Here is a 15,896-nt window from a genome sequence, read left to right on the forward strand (position 1 = left end):
GTTTTCCACTGTCTTTTAAAGTGTCCCTTTTTCTCAGAAGACAGAAAAATACTTGAACAAGTACTATTATACTAGGCCAAATGTTCTTAAATACAAAGATATTTTGACAACAAATTTTACATGCCAGTAACCAAAACTTTGTAAATTTCTAAAAGTCTTATTGACCAGGTTAAACTAAGATATTAAAAATATGAAGTGTCTGTTTACATGTATATAAACAGTTCTGTATGTATGTATATAATTATGTACTGTACATATGTCACTCTGAGATTCTGTTAGGTCAACTTTATGCCACCTTTCCAATTTACTTTACTTATTGCTGTCAATAAGCAAATATTTGTCTTATGTAAACTTTATTAGATCTAATATAGTAATCTATTTTACACTTGCTTGAGTTATAAACAGTAACTATTCACTAGTGCCAATCTTTTCTTCTCCCACACAAAATAAACTACTCTATTCCTAGCCTTAGCCTAGTAGATATTGTATTGTTTAGTATTTTTGTCTAATGCTCAGGAAACAACAAACTCACCTCTTAGAAAGAATTACCAATATTCCTTTTTATGATATCAAAACATAGGTTATGCCCGAACCGCACACTATTCATAATAGTCATGTAACTGAAGCGCACGTGTTGACACAGTAACTTAAGGTCAAAACTTATAGTCTATTTCTATATAATTTTTAGTAGAGTAGTCTTTTTACGAAATTAGAATTCGGTCACAGTATTGGTTGTTTCAAAGATTAACATTAGTCGCGGGTTAATTGCAGTAAAACTTCCCCATCCCCTTCTTGGTCCACTTACTTTTACTTTTTATATATATACCGGTATACTGTAATTTAATCACCTTTTTGTCTGGAGTGCAAAACCACAACTATGATAATATTATACATGTCATTTCATGCATTTCGAACATGCTTATATCACCAAGTCATATTGAATTGAATATGTGTTTTCTTGCATTGTATACTCAATCAACTGTAACAAGTTTCGAGTTAATAAAGGTATGTTCTGTAATGTTCTGTTCTGTTCTGACAAAATAAATGACATGCAGCGTTTTTCATAGTAGATTGAAATGTTCCTTTATATTGTTTTTCTGTGCTCATAAGAGCAATTTTTACCTGGTTCCATAATGGCGATCTTAGATTCATAATAACATTCAGGTCACATAAGTACATTTTGTGTCTTTATTGTTAATGTACTTGCAGAACATGTTTGTGTTACCTAGAGCATGTTCTTGTAGTAGATTGTGACTACATCTAAAGTAGATTCACTTTTCATAAAGAAAGTTCAAAGCATATTTCAGAGTCGATGTGATTGTAATTTTGGAAGCTTGCTAATTTATTACTCAAAAAGACTAAGTATCTTGTATTCAATGGCTATTAAAGTCAGCTCTCTATTTGTTAAATGTACTGTATTATGTATGATAAAGACTGGATTCTGGGCAGTCCACTTATATTTATTAGAAGAGTAAATCTTTAATCATTACGTATATACTAAATCTTTAAAAATACGTAGACACTGAGATTTTTGGGTTTGGAAATATATATATTTGCCCTGTTTAACATAAATGTTTCGTCCACCTTGTTCCGTAAAGAATATCAAACTTCTTTATTCAAAAACAGGATCATTATGTGTGTCTTAAATAGTTCTGTAGATAATCGGGTATTGACAAGAGTTGCCGAAAAAGATAGCGCGCTCAACTATTTAGAAGCTAGATAGTGAAATACAACATGCCTTATGAAACTAGAGCTATCACTTGAGTGATTACTATTCCCGCAAGACTGCTTTGTCAGAAGACACAGACCTTTTAATCAAGTTTCTAAAGTGACTAAATAAATTCAAATAAGTGACGAGAATCGGGATATATGGATGCCCCCACCTAGGCTTCACAATAAAATGTCTCAGATGTTTTCTGTCTAGAATACACATTAATACATCACACAAATTTTGTACACTGTCGTGCCATCATGTAATCACCCAAGCCCGTTAACACAGGAAGTCTGTCGACTAAATTCCTACTGTAGTGACAAGTGGCAAAATGACAATAGGTCTGTAAAAGTGGTAAATCACATTCGAGTAACATTTCATGACATTTTTTACTTTTCATATATTATGTTAGAGATTTATTTAAGGAACTGAAAGACCCATTACATAGAGTTAGATCCATACACAAAATGTATATATTGTTACTTTCTATGAAATGACTTGTAATTAAGTCCCTTTAATATAAAAGTATTAAAAAAGTGGACTATTTCTTTAGATTTCAATATAATTTCTAGTTTTACATTTGCATTTGATAAATATTGTTATATATAAACAGCCTGATACAAAAAGCAAGTAATAAAAGAGCATGTAGATTTGGAATTCATTTATTTTCAATCTGTATTGGTTGCGCAACCGAGATAGGCAAAGGGAGGTATTAATAATATTATAAATTTGCATTTCTTATAAATTTTGGTAAAATATATACTTGTCAATGCAAATATTTGACAAATTTAATTCAAAAGTGCTTATATTCATATTATTCCTAAGGCAAAATATGTTTATTAAATTTATATTTATGCTAAAATAACGCAATCTTGGTTTGACAACCAGGATAGGAAAATCAAATCTTAAAAATACTTCCAGTGTAAATCTAACATGTATTAAGTAATCAGTGAATACATATAAGTGTAAATGGTTAGCTGTTAAAGTTTTCAACAAATCCATTAGTTGACCGAAATCTGATAAACCACCTTTAAAACACACTATATTACACCAACTGACGTATTTGGCCTAAAGGAATGTAAATGATATAGAAATGCGGTTTCAATCAAAGAAGTTGGGTAAAATTAGCGTACGGGAAAACTCAAACTAATGTCCGCCTAGATAAACACGATATCTACTGACAATACAATAGCAAGTTCATACCAATACACGTACACATACAAAATAATTTAATTTTATTACACTTGGGCAATGACTGGTATAGGTGCTATTTTCTGTCAATATTATTTTAATGCAAACTTTGTTTTCCATACATTACTTGCAAAAACGCAGTGAATAAAATTATTACATGCTTTTTTTGTATTTGATGTTGATCGGATGGCACATTCAAATCTGGAACAACAACATGTTGTTGCATCTGGATTTCTATAAGTTCAAATAACAAAAGACCTGTTGCATTTTAATTGTTTTCTTTTTCAAAGGTATTGACGTGTTTTAATATGTGTATTTTGATATGTACTAGTAATGTTATACTTAAATCGGATTCTCCTGAGATTGAGGAATGAAATTTTATTTCGCTTAATTCATTTAACTTTTGTTATTTTGGTTTAATTGCTCTTTCGGAGTGGTCGGTAGTACATAGATATGTAGATAGGTAAATGCAATATCTCGTTACAATATCCGAACAGCGAGACAAAGCGACAGAAGGCTATTTGACTTTTATTAACATACATCAAGACATTTTTCGCCTGCATCTATGTAAATGATCCACTATTATAAAAATTAAAAGCTTTTTAAAATATAGAAAGTAGTAATAATAGCATGTGTCACATTTCATTTCTAGGTATATTTATGCGGCGAAATGACGTTCGATGATTTTGAATGTCTCTCATATCAAATGTTCTATTTTACAACATTCACTCATACTGACACTGGAGGTAACACTGGCAGATACACACCCTCTTTTTTCATGGACCTTGAGGTCAACCAAAATACTAAGCCAGTCTTAGATTAGAACTGTGTTGCTATGATCACTTTATTGTAGCAATAAGAAGGTATGATAATACTAAATTATATATTTCCCGTTTAATGTTGAAATTTTTACCACAAGGTATAAGTGGAACATTAACGTGCTGGTAAAAAGTGTAGGAAAATGCATAGAAGGATAAAACCAACGAAATAAAGTATCTACTGTACTGTTATTTTCTTTTATAAGAAGGCGTCATAATTATGTTGGACAAGGTCAGCGGCAGTGAAGTGAAAATAAATTGAATTTTTTTTTTTTTTTTTTTTTTTTTTTTTGATAAATCACACTCAATACTTTCTTATCAGATTTTCAACTTAAAGTGTCAGGATAACAGGTTTTTTATTTTGTGACAGAAAACACATACCGCATTTATTCTGCCAAAATGAACAATGTACTCTTGGGAGTTACAAATATCCAAAAAAATTTGATAGGTTCTTACATTTTCTTACATGCGTTCAAACAAATCCCCATGAATGCAACAATTATCCAAATACATAAGAAAATCGTATCAGAGATGTTTTATCACGCACTGCAAGTGTCTTCGCTTGAAAGTTACGACAGATATCATGTCTGATATACAAAATTTAATCAGTATCTTATGTGATACCCGCACCTGTTTTTACTTTAAATTTGTAAAGAGAGTATATTTTAGAAAGTGGTATATTTTATAGGCGGGGTATTAGGTTTCAAACATTAAATGGCCTCTTTCCCACAAAACATATTTGAGTTTTCTTTCAATGGTATCAAATAAAACACTGGGAGATTTGGTTCTCTTTAAGTGTAATATATTACCTATTATGTGATAGGATATTATATATCGACTCGACTGGATTTTGCTATACCGGATCCCATTAGGCGCTTGCGCAGAATGTGATCCGACCTGACAAAATCATCGAGAGCAGAATGCATCATTGCAGATCAAGGTACGTACAAAAACTTGATCAAAAATTGCTTAACCGGAAAAGGAGCATGATAAAAAGGCAACAGCTTCTTTACCGAAATACATGCTCAAGAGTCTATCCTGAGTGAAGAGTCCACCTGTCTTAAGACACCACAATCTCAACTTCCCCTGTGCGGTCGCTTAGGACAGGTTTGACTGTATAGAGTTATTGAGCCTGTGCAGTGTAAGTCAGTTCATCACAGTGAGTAATTGTGTGCAGTTTCAATTCATTACCAAAAGTGGTTACTGAGATATCAGATTACATACAAGAACTTTACTTTACGTTTGATTTAATTTACATACCCAGTTTTACCTCATACGCCAAAAAATACGTTGCTTCTGTACAATGCAAATGCATATCAAAATAATAAATGGAATATTTTAAATCTTTCTTTAAAGGTTATACGGATATCAGTGTTCATAACAGTAGCAGTAGTCAAGCAATAGAGTTAACTGATACAGCAAATCCAACATCTCAGAGTTTTAGCGCAGAAACTCGAGTAACTGTCAACAATTCTGGTGAGAATAAGCTTGTATCATTTCCAATAGGTTATTTCAAGGCAATCTTTACAGAACGTCGTAGCAAGAATATTGGGACATTCTCGAAATTAAATAAAGAAATCGAATATTATTAGTGTATGTATATGTACAAATGTAACCACAATAAGTGGTTCACATTTCACCATATTAGGTATTATCTAATACAATCGAACCAATCCATACAATTCATTATCATTTTTGTAGCACATTCTGACGGTTACGTTGAACCTAAGAAATTTGAAATCTCCACAAGTAATGTAATTCAAATATGAAGAATTGAAAAAAGACTATGTCTACTCTTGTTTTACAGAGAGTTGATTCTGAATCACACTTTTAAATAAAAACATTTAAAACTCTTCAAGAAAATTGTCTTTGCGACGCGTTACATTTAATTAAGAGCGTTCAAATCAGCACATTACCTTAATGCAATTATCTATTACTATTCAAGTAGGTGCAGGGAACAATGCTGTTACTTCCAACCCTACTGTCAGCGACAATGTGACACCCGCTACCTCAGATATCACTGGAGCTATCGAAGGAGTAGTTGCTTTACGTATGTTGCCAGTTTCTCTAAACCGGGGTACAGGGGAAGAGACATTACAAGAAGAAAATAATATCGATTCTCTAGATGGTAAGAGACAATGAAATTCATTGAAATTGGAAATTTATCACTTAAAGGAAATATGTTCAACCCGAAATGAAACACGTGCAGGAGTAAATTAATATTCGTACTGATTTGATAAATGTAAACGTTATTTAGCATTATAATTTCTTATTGTTATGAGAAAGCTATTTGCACATACAGGTTATAACAGAAACATTGGTGATATTGCAACTGGACAGTTATTTGAGGTGAATAATGAAGCTATCCAAAACTTCCGTAGTGAGGAATATAACAGAAACAGAAATGAATTTGGTAAATCAAACAAATCATTTTATTTTACATATATTTGCATTTTGTATCTGAAATATAAAGGCTTTTGTTTTTACCCTAGAATTGAACCGATATTAACAGGGTAAATAATTGCATTTTCTATATTTTTTATATTTAGATGACTGCTTTTTTTTTTGCAACCCGGATAGGAAAATCGGATTTTAAAGACACGTCCAGTGAAAATCTAACTTGTATTAAGCTTTAAATGAAAAAAGTAAGTGAAAAAATGATCGGGTATTGAAGTTTCGAAACAAATACATCATATGAGAAAGGTATTTGCACTTATAGGTTATAACAGAAATATTGTTGATATTGCAACTGGACAGTTATTTGAAGTGAATGATGAAACTATCCAGAACTTCTGGAGTGAGGAAAATAACAGAAACAGAAATGAATTGGGTAAATCAAACAAATCCTTTTATTTTACTTATACTCGCATTTTGTGTTTGAAATATAAAGGTTTTTGTTTTTACCTTAGAAATTGAACCGATATGAGCATTGTAAAAATTGCATTTCTAAACTTTTCATATTTAGATGACTAGTTTTGCATTCTGTTAAATGACTTGGTTCCTTTTAAAATATCGCATATGTTATAAAAGACTGGTTGATAACAAACCCTTCACTCTGGGAGAGAAAAAAAATGACATGAGGTCGTGAAATAAACAAGTTTTTGAACAGCTGGCTGTGTAGCTTAACAATAAATCACGTGTACAATCTAAAAGGTCTCAGAGACATTCATTATAACATTTAGCTTGTTACTGGATGTACGTTTAACACTGATAGGGACTCGCAGACTTTCATGTAAAGCATTTTCTCATACCCCCACAAAACGAAGTTTGGGTGGGGGACGGGTATATAGGAGTGAGCTTGTCGGTCGGTCGGTCTGTCGGTCTGTTGGTTTTCATGGTTTCCGGACGATAACTCATGAAAGGCTTGACCGATTTATATAATTTTTGGCACAAGGGTGTAACATCAGAAAATACAGGTCAGGTTTGACTTTGGGGTCAGTAGATCAAAGGTCAAGGTCACAGTGACTCGGAACAGTTAAACATTTTCCGGATGATAACTTGAGAACGCTTGGGTCTAGGATCATAATTGTTTGTACACAGGTGTAACATGATAAAATACAGGTCAAGTCCGACTTTGGGGTCAGTAGGTCAAAGGTCAAGGTCACAGTGACCCTGAACAATAAAACAGTTCCCGGATGATAACTTGAGAACGCTTGGGCCTAGGATCATAAAATTTTGTACACAGGTGAAACATCATGAAATACAGGTTAAGTTCCACTTTGAGGTCAGTAGGTCAAATGTCAAAGTCACAGTGACTCGGGACAGTTACAAGGTTTCTGAATGATAACTTGAGAACTCTTGGGTCTAGGATCATAATATTTTTTGTACATGGATGTAACATGATAAAATACAAGTCAAGTTCGACTTTGAAGTAAGTAGGTCAAAGGTCAAAGTCACAATGACACGAAACAGTTAAACAGTTTCCGGATGATAACTTGAGAACGCTTGGGCCTAGAATCATGAAAATTGATAGGGAGTTTGGTTATGACCAGCTGAGGTCATGACCAGCAGATGACCCTTATTAATTTTGAGTTCCAAAGGTCAAAGGTCAGAGTGACCCAGAACATTTAAACCTTTTCCGGACAATAACTTCTGCTTTTTACATTTAAAGATGGTCGGTCACATTTAAGTGATATTTTGTGACATGTCTGACTCCCCTTTTCGTACTTGTATATTCTGTTAGATACTTATTTAAGGGATAAAAAAGCTCATTACGCAGCAGGAATGTATGTTTTACTGATTTGTATTTTTATCAGATTTTGTAAGACATGCCCCCTCCCTCCTTTAGTATAGAAAAAGTATTCTAAATATAATTTCTAGTTTAACATTTGCATTCATTACATATTTGGATATATATAACAATCTGAATCAAAGGGCAAGTTGTCTTACTGCCAGCAGCTTTTGAATTGTTCATTAATTACCAGTCTATCTTGGTTGCGCAACCGTGATAGACAAAATGAGAAAATAGTAATTTTCAAAACTTGCATTTCTAATAACTTTCAGGTAAATTTATAAGTGTTAATGCTAGTCTTTAACAAATATAATAGAAAAAGCCTAATACTTATATATTTATAATATTTACTTAGGCAAAGTGTGTTTATCGGATTTATACTTTTACTTAGGCAACCCGGATAGGAAAATCGAACTTTAAAATAGAAAAAGGGGTAACTCCATCGGTCGCTCAACACGACAAAAACGAAAATGTTGCGGGCTCTGTTTGATTGAGCCTTTTCATTGACGGTAGTGGAAATGCATGCTACCGTCCACGCCCTCTAGCCCCGGGTTGAGCAGCAGATGGCTGTACACACGGAGCCTTCCAAAATACACGTCCAGTGAAAATCTAACTTGTATTAAGCGTTAAATAAACAAAAGTAAGTGAATCATGATCAGGTGTTGAAGTTTCGAACAAATCCGTTACCTGAATTATTAACCAACTTTAATGATAAGTATCAGTTCTTTTGTAGTGCTAGACACTGACTGTGATGACAAATAAAACTAATATCTACGTTTCTTCTATTCTATTCAGTTGAGTATGCATGGTATCCAGCAACAATTGTTGATCTAGGTGATCCAGCAACGGGACGAATAAGTCCTATGTAAGTGAAACGGTTGTGTAAGGTAATAGGTACACAGGTAGGGATAGTTGATCGAATGGATACATCAGTGTGTCGGTCGATGAAGAGACAGAGAGAGAGAGAGAGAGAGAGAGAGAGAGAGAGATTTCCTTTTAGGAACATTCAACATTTATGGTATAGTGTGATAATGAACAATGAATGACTATGGCCGTAAACTATAACACTCATTAACTATTGCCGCTTGTGAGTTGATGTTTGTTTGTTTTTTGATGCTTTTTTTTTTGGTTTAACGCCGTTTTTCAAGAGTATTTCAGCTATGTAACGGCGGGCAGTTAACCTAACCAGTGTTCTTAGATTCTGTACCAGTACAAACCTGTTCTCCGCGAGTAACTGTCAACTTCCCTACATTAATCAGAGGTGGAGGACGAATGATTTCAGACACAATGTCTTCTATCAAATCGTCGGAGAACATACGCCTCGCCCAGGGCTCGAACTCACGACCCCGAGATCCGTAGATCTACACTCTACCTATTGAGCGAAGCGGGCGGGCTTATGAGCTAATGTAGTATATCGTTATTATAAACTTATTTATGTTGATTTATATCAGTGATGAAACACATTTTCAGTAGTACTAAAGAAAGAAAAATACATCACCTGACTAACTACAAGGAATCTTATGCTGGACTTTTAATATTTTCTTTCAATTATATTTGCAGGCATAATCAACTTTTTCTGTACATAAGTTAGTATATGCATGAGTTCTATTGTCAGATTTATGTTGATTTTTTTTCAGAAGAGATGAAAATTTGAATAGATAGATGAGTGGACCAACATGACCTCAGACATATTCACACAACCAATCTTCTTTCGGTATTGGACACCTGATTTATTCAACTACCAATAATGCATTTGTACGGTGTACGGTTCCTTAGTTGTAATGCTAAAACGGAATTAAAATATTTCTGGAAAACAGTACAGACCTATATCTAGATAATGTGTTCAATATTCATATATCTATACGTATAAATGTTAATAAGCATTATGTTTAAAAATGTGTTCATTTGATCTGCAATACATTTAATCTAAATCAGTAGTTAATTTCATAATGCTTTCGGAAATGAAATGATATAAATCTTAATAAAGTCTTTACTGCCTCATCTAAATACGTTTTATCATTGCCCTTAACTTCAGTAATGTGTTTTAATGTTAACAATGCAAAACGGATATAGAAGGGGTGCGCTTATGCCTGTGTAAAAATAAACTTTCTGTATAATCGCTCAATAGAGTATGTTTCAAATAGCAACAGATATGGATGGCATTTTTTAATTGTCAGCTTTGATTTTTGTTAAAAATCGAATGATTAATATTCCATCCCCACCTTTGTTTATTTTCCTTTTCTTTATTTTTCTTTACTAATTAACTCCGCCTTGCAACAAGCTGTTGCAGGTCAACGAGCAATATCGGCAGTTATATGTGATTTTTTTTTAAATTTTGAATATATGTCTTCGGCGAGGTATATATTTTTCAACAAATACTGTATTTCGTGTGACCTGATGTTTATCTGTCTGATCTCTGTCGGATCTGGTGATCAAGTCAACCTGCTACGGTATATCTTAATTATGCGTTATCTGTAGTTAACTAGATTTCAAGTATATTCATAATTATGCTGTTTTTCGGTTGGTCTGATCTCGGTCCAGGTCTGTTAGTTAAATCAGCCTCCACCAGTATATCCTAACTAGTCGTAATAAGAATTTTAATTTTTATGTTTACTTTACTAGTCATCTGTTAGTGGGTCCCTTCTTGCAACCTCAACGCTGTACTTATATTATTTACGGTTAAGGTTTAGGGGTATATGATCAAAACACAGAGATATTTGATAAACAAACAACATCTTACCAAAAATCTACCTGAGCATTATATGTTCTGAAGTACTGTACCGTATGATGGATACTTGAAATATTCTGAAAAAGTTTTCCCCCTTTAAAAATTAATGACATTTGTAAAGAAATAAAAAAACACAATTATTTAAACCTACGTTCCAGCTAGTTTTGTGAAATGTCAGCACTGGGACGTTATTTCAAATTCATCAAAAAGAAGATATGTAACAGTTTTTTTTAAAATAGTGAGTTTTTAAAGGTGTTGAACTGTCCGAAAGTGTGGCTCGTTTATGCAGTCCTTTTTACGGAATTTAATGTATATATCAGTATATACTGACAATTGTTTCGTAGAGTACAATGCATGTTTTATATGCTGTTCAAATTACATGTGAAACAACCTTTGTTGTTGTTGCTTTCTCAAAATGTATGGCTAAGCTACAATGATTTCGAAACAAAATAAAATAATATTAATCTTATCAAAGCCTTAAATTGTTCCTTTTAAATTACGTTTAATTATTTTCTTTAATAAGCACCGGTAATGGTATCATCACTAGTGCTGGAACAATCGTATTTTCAATTTACGATTTGACAAGAACATCATACTTACGTATGATTCACATCTGAAGAGCTTTTGAATACTGACAGTCATATATTCCACCGAATCTGCATCTTCTTTTCTGCAATGAAAGCCTCTGTACATTTATATTTATGAGAAAGAAGGGAGAAAACTCATGGTGCCTCAGAGACTACTTTATCATGCTACATCTCCCATGCTACATTTTAGAAAACACAATGATCACTTCATGAAGAACAAATGGAACACATATACAAATTGACGATGTTGAGCATTCTGTGTCAGTCTCAAGAACATGATTCTTTTTCTCGACCAAATCCAACGAACTTTTCTTATTTATCAATTTCGGATGTGATTTCGTTTATGATTCCGACAGTCGCTAGGTTAAATAGTTTAGCAGTGTTGGATACCGTTGGTACTTCGAGATCCTACACAGAAGCATTCACAGCAGAATCCTCTTTATTATAGCACAGTATAACGATCATGAGAGATATTATGAATAAAATAGCTGACGTTATATGGCTTTTAATTCTATTACTTAACAAATGTAAAACTTAGAATTTATAAGGAAAACAGAGAGAACGAAAATGGTGAAAAATACCAGAACAAATGGAACACATATACAAATTGACGATGTTGAGCATTCTGTGTCAGTCTCAAGAACATGATTCTTTTTCTCGACCAAATCCAACGAACTTTTCTTATTTATCAATTTCGGATGTGATTTCGTTTATGATTCCGACAGCCGCTAGGTTAAATAGTTTAGAAGTGTTGGATACCGTTGGTACTTTGAGCTCCTACACAGAAGCATACTTAGCAGAATCCTCTTTATTATAGCACAGTATAACGACCATGAGAGATATTATGAATAAAATAGCTGACGTTATATGGCTTTTAATTCTATTACTTAACAAATGTAAAACTTAGATTTTATAAGGAAAACAGAGAGAATGAAAATGGTGAAAAATACCAGAGGTATTTATACGTAAGGGGGAATCATTTTTGGGCCTTATGGGCAACCTCACTGTGCTTCACCTGGCTTTATTTCAGAAAGCGAAATGTTCATGTATGACGAATAAATACAAAGCAGGTACACGACAGTAAAACCCATAAAATTGGAGAGTCCAATTATCCACCTCATGATTTATTAAAAAAGTCACTGCTGTTTCATTAATAATCATATTAGTCAGTGTTCTTTTGTTATTTAGAGTTTCTTTTATAATGATATAAGATTTTTGGTTTGTTTTGTCATTATTTAGAGTTTCATTAATGATTATAGAAGCCAGTGTTCTTTAATTATTTAGAACTTCTGTGCGATTTCTTCCATGATTGTCATCTGACGGGGACTAACTATTAACAAAACGAGGAATAACTATTACCGTAGTTTATAACTAAAACCTTACAGTATGTGCGAGGCGCAGAGACAGAGGAATTATTTCATACTCTTGAAAAGTTTATATTAAGTGCCCGCTCATGCCTGAAACAATGCCTTGGTCTTCCTCCACCACCAAGAGCTGCAAACGTAACCATATGCCATACATTATGTAAGTGTAAATCTAAACCGAGCTAAATCAAATGAAAACAAATATTTATACATGATATTTTAGAGATTTATATTATTCTACGGTGGTGTTTCATCTCCGTAAATTACCATAACAGACAATAGCTTTTATAAGTGAAAATTTCAAATTGTTAACAACCAATAGGATATCCTTTCTAGAGTTTATATTTACACTTTGCCCTTTATTGCTTAACATACTGTGATTATCCATGATTTATATTTCATAATTTCATAATTTCATAATTCTGTTTGTTACAATGCGAGTAACATACTTATCTATGAGATAAAATGATAAACTTGATCTAAAATTGAAATGAAGATTAAGAAATATGTTATTTTTCATCTTCAAAAATGCATTTAGTTGTATTGTACGTGTTTTTTAACAATTGTAAACAGATAGCTATAATAAATACATGATCTTTAATGCTCTCAAAGTAATATATCTTATGGAATAGAAATATGTATTTTGCAGGTATAATTTGTAAAACAACGCCCTCTGTGTAAAATTGTTTCTTATTCCAATTTGATGTGTTTTATAACATGATTCACAAAAGTCTATTAAGTTTAAAAGTTTCAAAACAAAACAACATATGAGATGAGGAAACCAAAACATTATATGAACCATTAGTTATTAGCTCAAACAGTCACCGCGCTGTCTGTAATGGAGAGATATAAAAGACTGAGTGCTTTATTTTTACATTTAGAAAAAAAAAAAATATTTTGATAAAATCAGTTTAAAAGTAGGTTCAGGTCTAAACATCCAGCTAACAAAAGACGTATATCAAGACAACATGTGCATTACGTTTGACCTGTCATATATGATTTCATGATGCTTTTATGTACGAATTTAGAGATGTTCGTTATATAAAACACTCATAATCAACTTCTTAAGATATTGCTATGTGCATGATATTGATATGTGATTTACAAGAAAGTATAAAAGTGTAATAGGTCACTCGTCCAGCAACTGATAGCGACCCTAGATCCCTGATCACGTCTGCTGAAGTTGTCGTGATGTTAACTTCAAGAATTATCAAAGCAAAGACTTTTGAAGTTCAGAACATTTGTCAATGTTGTAGATATATATAAATTATGTACTATTCAAAGTGTTCTTACTACCGCCCATGAATTCCTTGAGAATGGTGTACAGTGGTGTGTAATATATATCTGAAACATTTTGTAACATGGAGTCAAAATTTACGAAACTTGGAGAATCAAGCAGTAGAATTTTCCATGATGTGGTATTGTATCATCGTGTAAGCGGTTTAGCCAACTTGTAACTGAAAACACTTTAGAGAAATCATACCTAAACACTGAATTTTAACAACGTCATTTTTGATGGTTTCGTGCCATTTTATACGTTTTTTTTTCTACAATCATATGCTTACATTTAATCAATCTAAAATGTTGCGTATGGACATTATCAGTGTATCAAAGTTGCCATAATGAATCTGTTTTAGTAAGGCGTGCATGTATGATGAATCAAAATAGTTTCACAAAAATCCTGTATAATTATCTGCCAGGCGCTTTGTCTGTAATTCAGTGTAATCGATGGTTTTATAAAGAAATTAACAAGATTTTATTTTTCTTATCTTAGAAATACAGTCCGTCCTGTATGAAATATATATTTTATACATATCAGCAGACAAGTGGAATGAAACATGTACCTGTTGTAAACGCAATGATCGAGCGTGTATATAATTTAAACACTTCGGGATACATGTCTTAAGAATTATGAGATTATTTTAAATAGGGGCTTGTGTATTTCAGGGGCCCTGAAAAACCAATTTTCATTACCAAGAGCTGTTACCTATTCAAATCAAGAATAAAATCAGAAGCTCACGCATATGCATAACAAATATCAATTCAGTTGGATAGTTTACCTGTTTTTATATACTTCAGATTTATATCAACATTTCAAAGTACAAAAACTTGATTTTCTCAGGGAGATATATTTTGTTATTTTGATGTAGAAAAGAAAACCATTACAAACGCGATGTCTGGTAATTTATAAGCGCTGAGGTTGCAGGGGAGCGGTGTTTTGCTAAATTTTAAGCAAGTCCACGATTCGCAACTATTTTTCTTTATAGGTTATAAGTAGAAAATAAAACAGTACTTCTGCTTTACATTGTGATATGGCACTAAGCTAAGCTCCAAAATGAAAGCATTACTCTTGACCCATGTGGTCACCTTTGGAAGGAGTAGACATTATAGCCTACCCTGAACTCTCTTAAAATCAACAAAATTTGAGCATTTTTTCCTTATTTCAAACACATGCCATAATCTCGTTTGTGTACTTTCATACAATTACACCAGGTTTTCATATAAATCAACCCTTTGATTGTAAAGTCTTGCTAAGTAAAGTGTCTGTCAACCAAAGTTTCAGGGGGAAAAGCAGGTCAAAGACAATTATTTCCGTTTTGCGGTAGAAAACACTTGATCCGTTCAAATCTGCCTCCAGAAATAATGACTCGCAAAATTTATGGATCTAGGTGTAGCCAAATATTCACATCTGCTATTTATAGCTACATGCATGCACACACTGATTTCTGTTAGAATAATATTTTAATAATTAAAACAAAAATTAGTACACTATGAACAAAGCTTACCTAAATGTTTTTAAAACATCGACAGGGGCCATAATTCAAAACTGCTTCCCTGCCACTTTATAAAATATGTTACAATCGTTGAGACCCCTAGCAACGGCTTACATTGAGCTGTTGAGTGTATGACACAGTTATGCTCGATCTTTTGTTGTTAAATAATTAGTTAAAAATAAGTGATAAGGCCCTACATGTATATTTGCGTATGTAGATTGGCCAACGTGGTACCGATACTGGGTTTCTGTTTAACCTTATACCGATACTGGGTTTCTGTTTAACCTGGCACCGATACTGGGTTTCTGTATAACCTGGCACCGATACTGTGTTTCTGTTCAACCTGGCACCGAAACTGGGTTTCTGTTTAATCTGGTACCGATACTGGGTTTCTATTTAACCGGAGGGGCGCCTGTGGCCGAGTGGTTAAGGTCGTTGACTTGGAATCACATGCCCCTCACCGATGTAGGTTCGAGCCTCACCCGGGGCATT

At 33.1% G+C, this 15,896-nt stretch overlaps 1 protein-coding gene and 1 long non-coding RNA gene across 9 annotated transcripts in view; both read left to right on the plus strand.

Annotated features, from left to right (window-relative positions):
- LOC128555312 (uncharacterized) overlaps window positions 1-15,896 on the plus strand; it is a 53,298-nt gene that overhangs the window by 9,476 nt on the left and 27,926 nt on the right. The gene's annotated exons all lie outside the window — the stretch shown is intronic.
- Window positions 3,772-11,152, plus strand: LOC128555311 (uncharacterized). 5 transcript variants are annotated; one of them, XM_053537374.1, is made up of 6 exons: window positions 3,774-5,196; window positions 5,666-5,848; window positions 6,023-6,133; window positions 6,440-6,550; window positions 8,747-8,816; window positions 9,592-11,148. In XM_053537374.1, exons 1-6 carry the CDS (start codon window positions 5,049-5,051, stop codon window positions 9,611-9,613), a joined length of 645 nt encoding a protein of 214 aa, XP_053393349.1. In that variant the 5' UTR covers window positions 3,774-5,048; the 3' UTR covers window positions 9,614-11,148. The 5 variants fall into 5 exon arrangements, with proteins under 5 accessions (XP_053393352.1, XP_053393351.1, XP_053393349.1 ...); XM_053537372.1 differs by having other exon boundaries at window positions 3,775-5,196; window positions 9,589-11,146; XM_053537373.1 differs by having other exon boundaries at window positions 3,778-5,196; window positions 5,669-5,848; window positions 9,589-11,144.

This window comes from Mercenaria mercenaria, chromosome 2, assembly GCF_021730395.1.
Source record: "Mercenaria mercenaria strain notata chromosome 2, MADL_Memer_1, whole genome shotgun sequence".
NCBI classification, from domain to species: Eukaryota; Metazoa; Mollusca; class Bivalvia; order Venerida; family Veneridae; genus Mercenaria; species Mercenaria mercenaria.

Excerpts from the sequence above, each read along its gene's own strand:
- LOC128555311 (XM_053537372.1), top strand. The coding sequence starts at position 5,049 with ATGGAATATTTTAAATCTTTCTTTAAAGGTTATACGGATATCAGTGTT. Across the intron at positions 5,849-6,022 it reads TAATATCGATTCTCTAGATG|GTTATAACAGAAACATTGGT; the intron begins GTAAGAGACAAT and ends TTGCACATACAG. Across the intron at positions 8,817-9,588 it reads ACGGGACGAATAAGTCCTAT|AAGAGATGAAAATTTGAATA; the intron begins GTAAGTGAAACG and ends ATTTTTTTTCAG.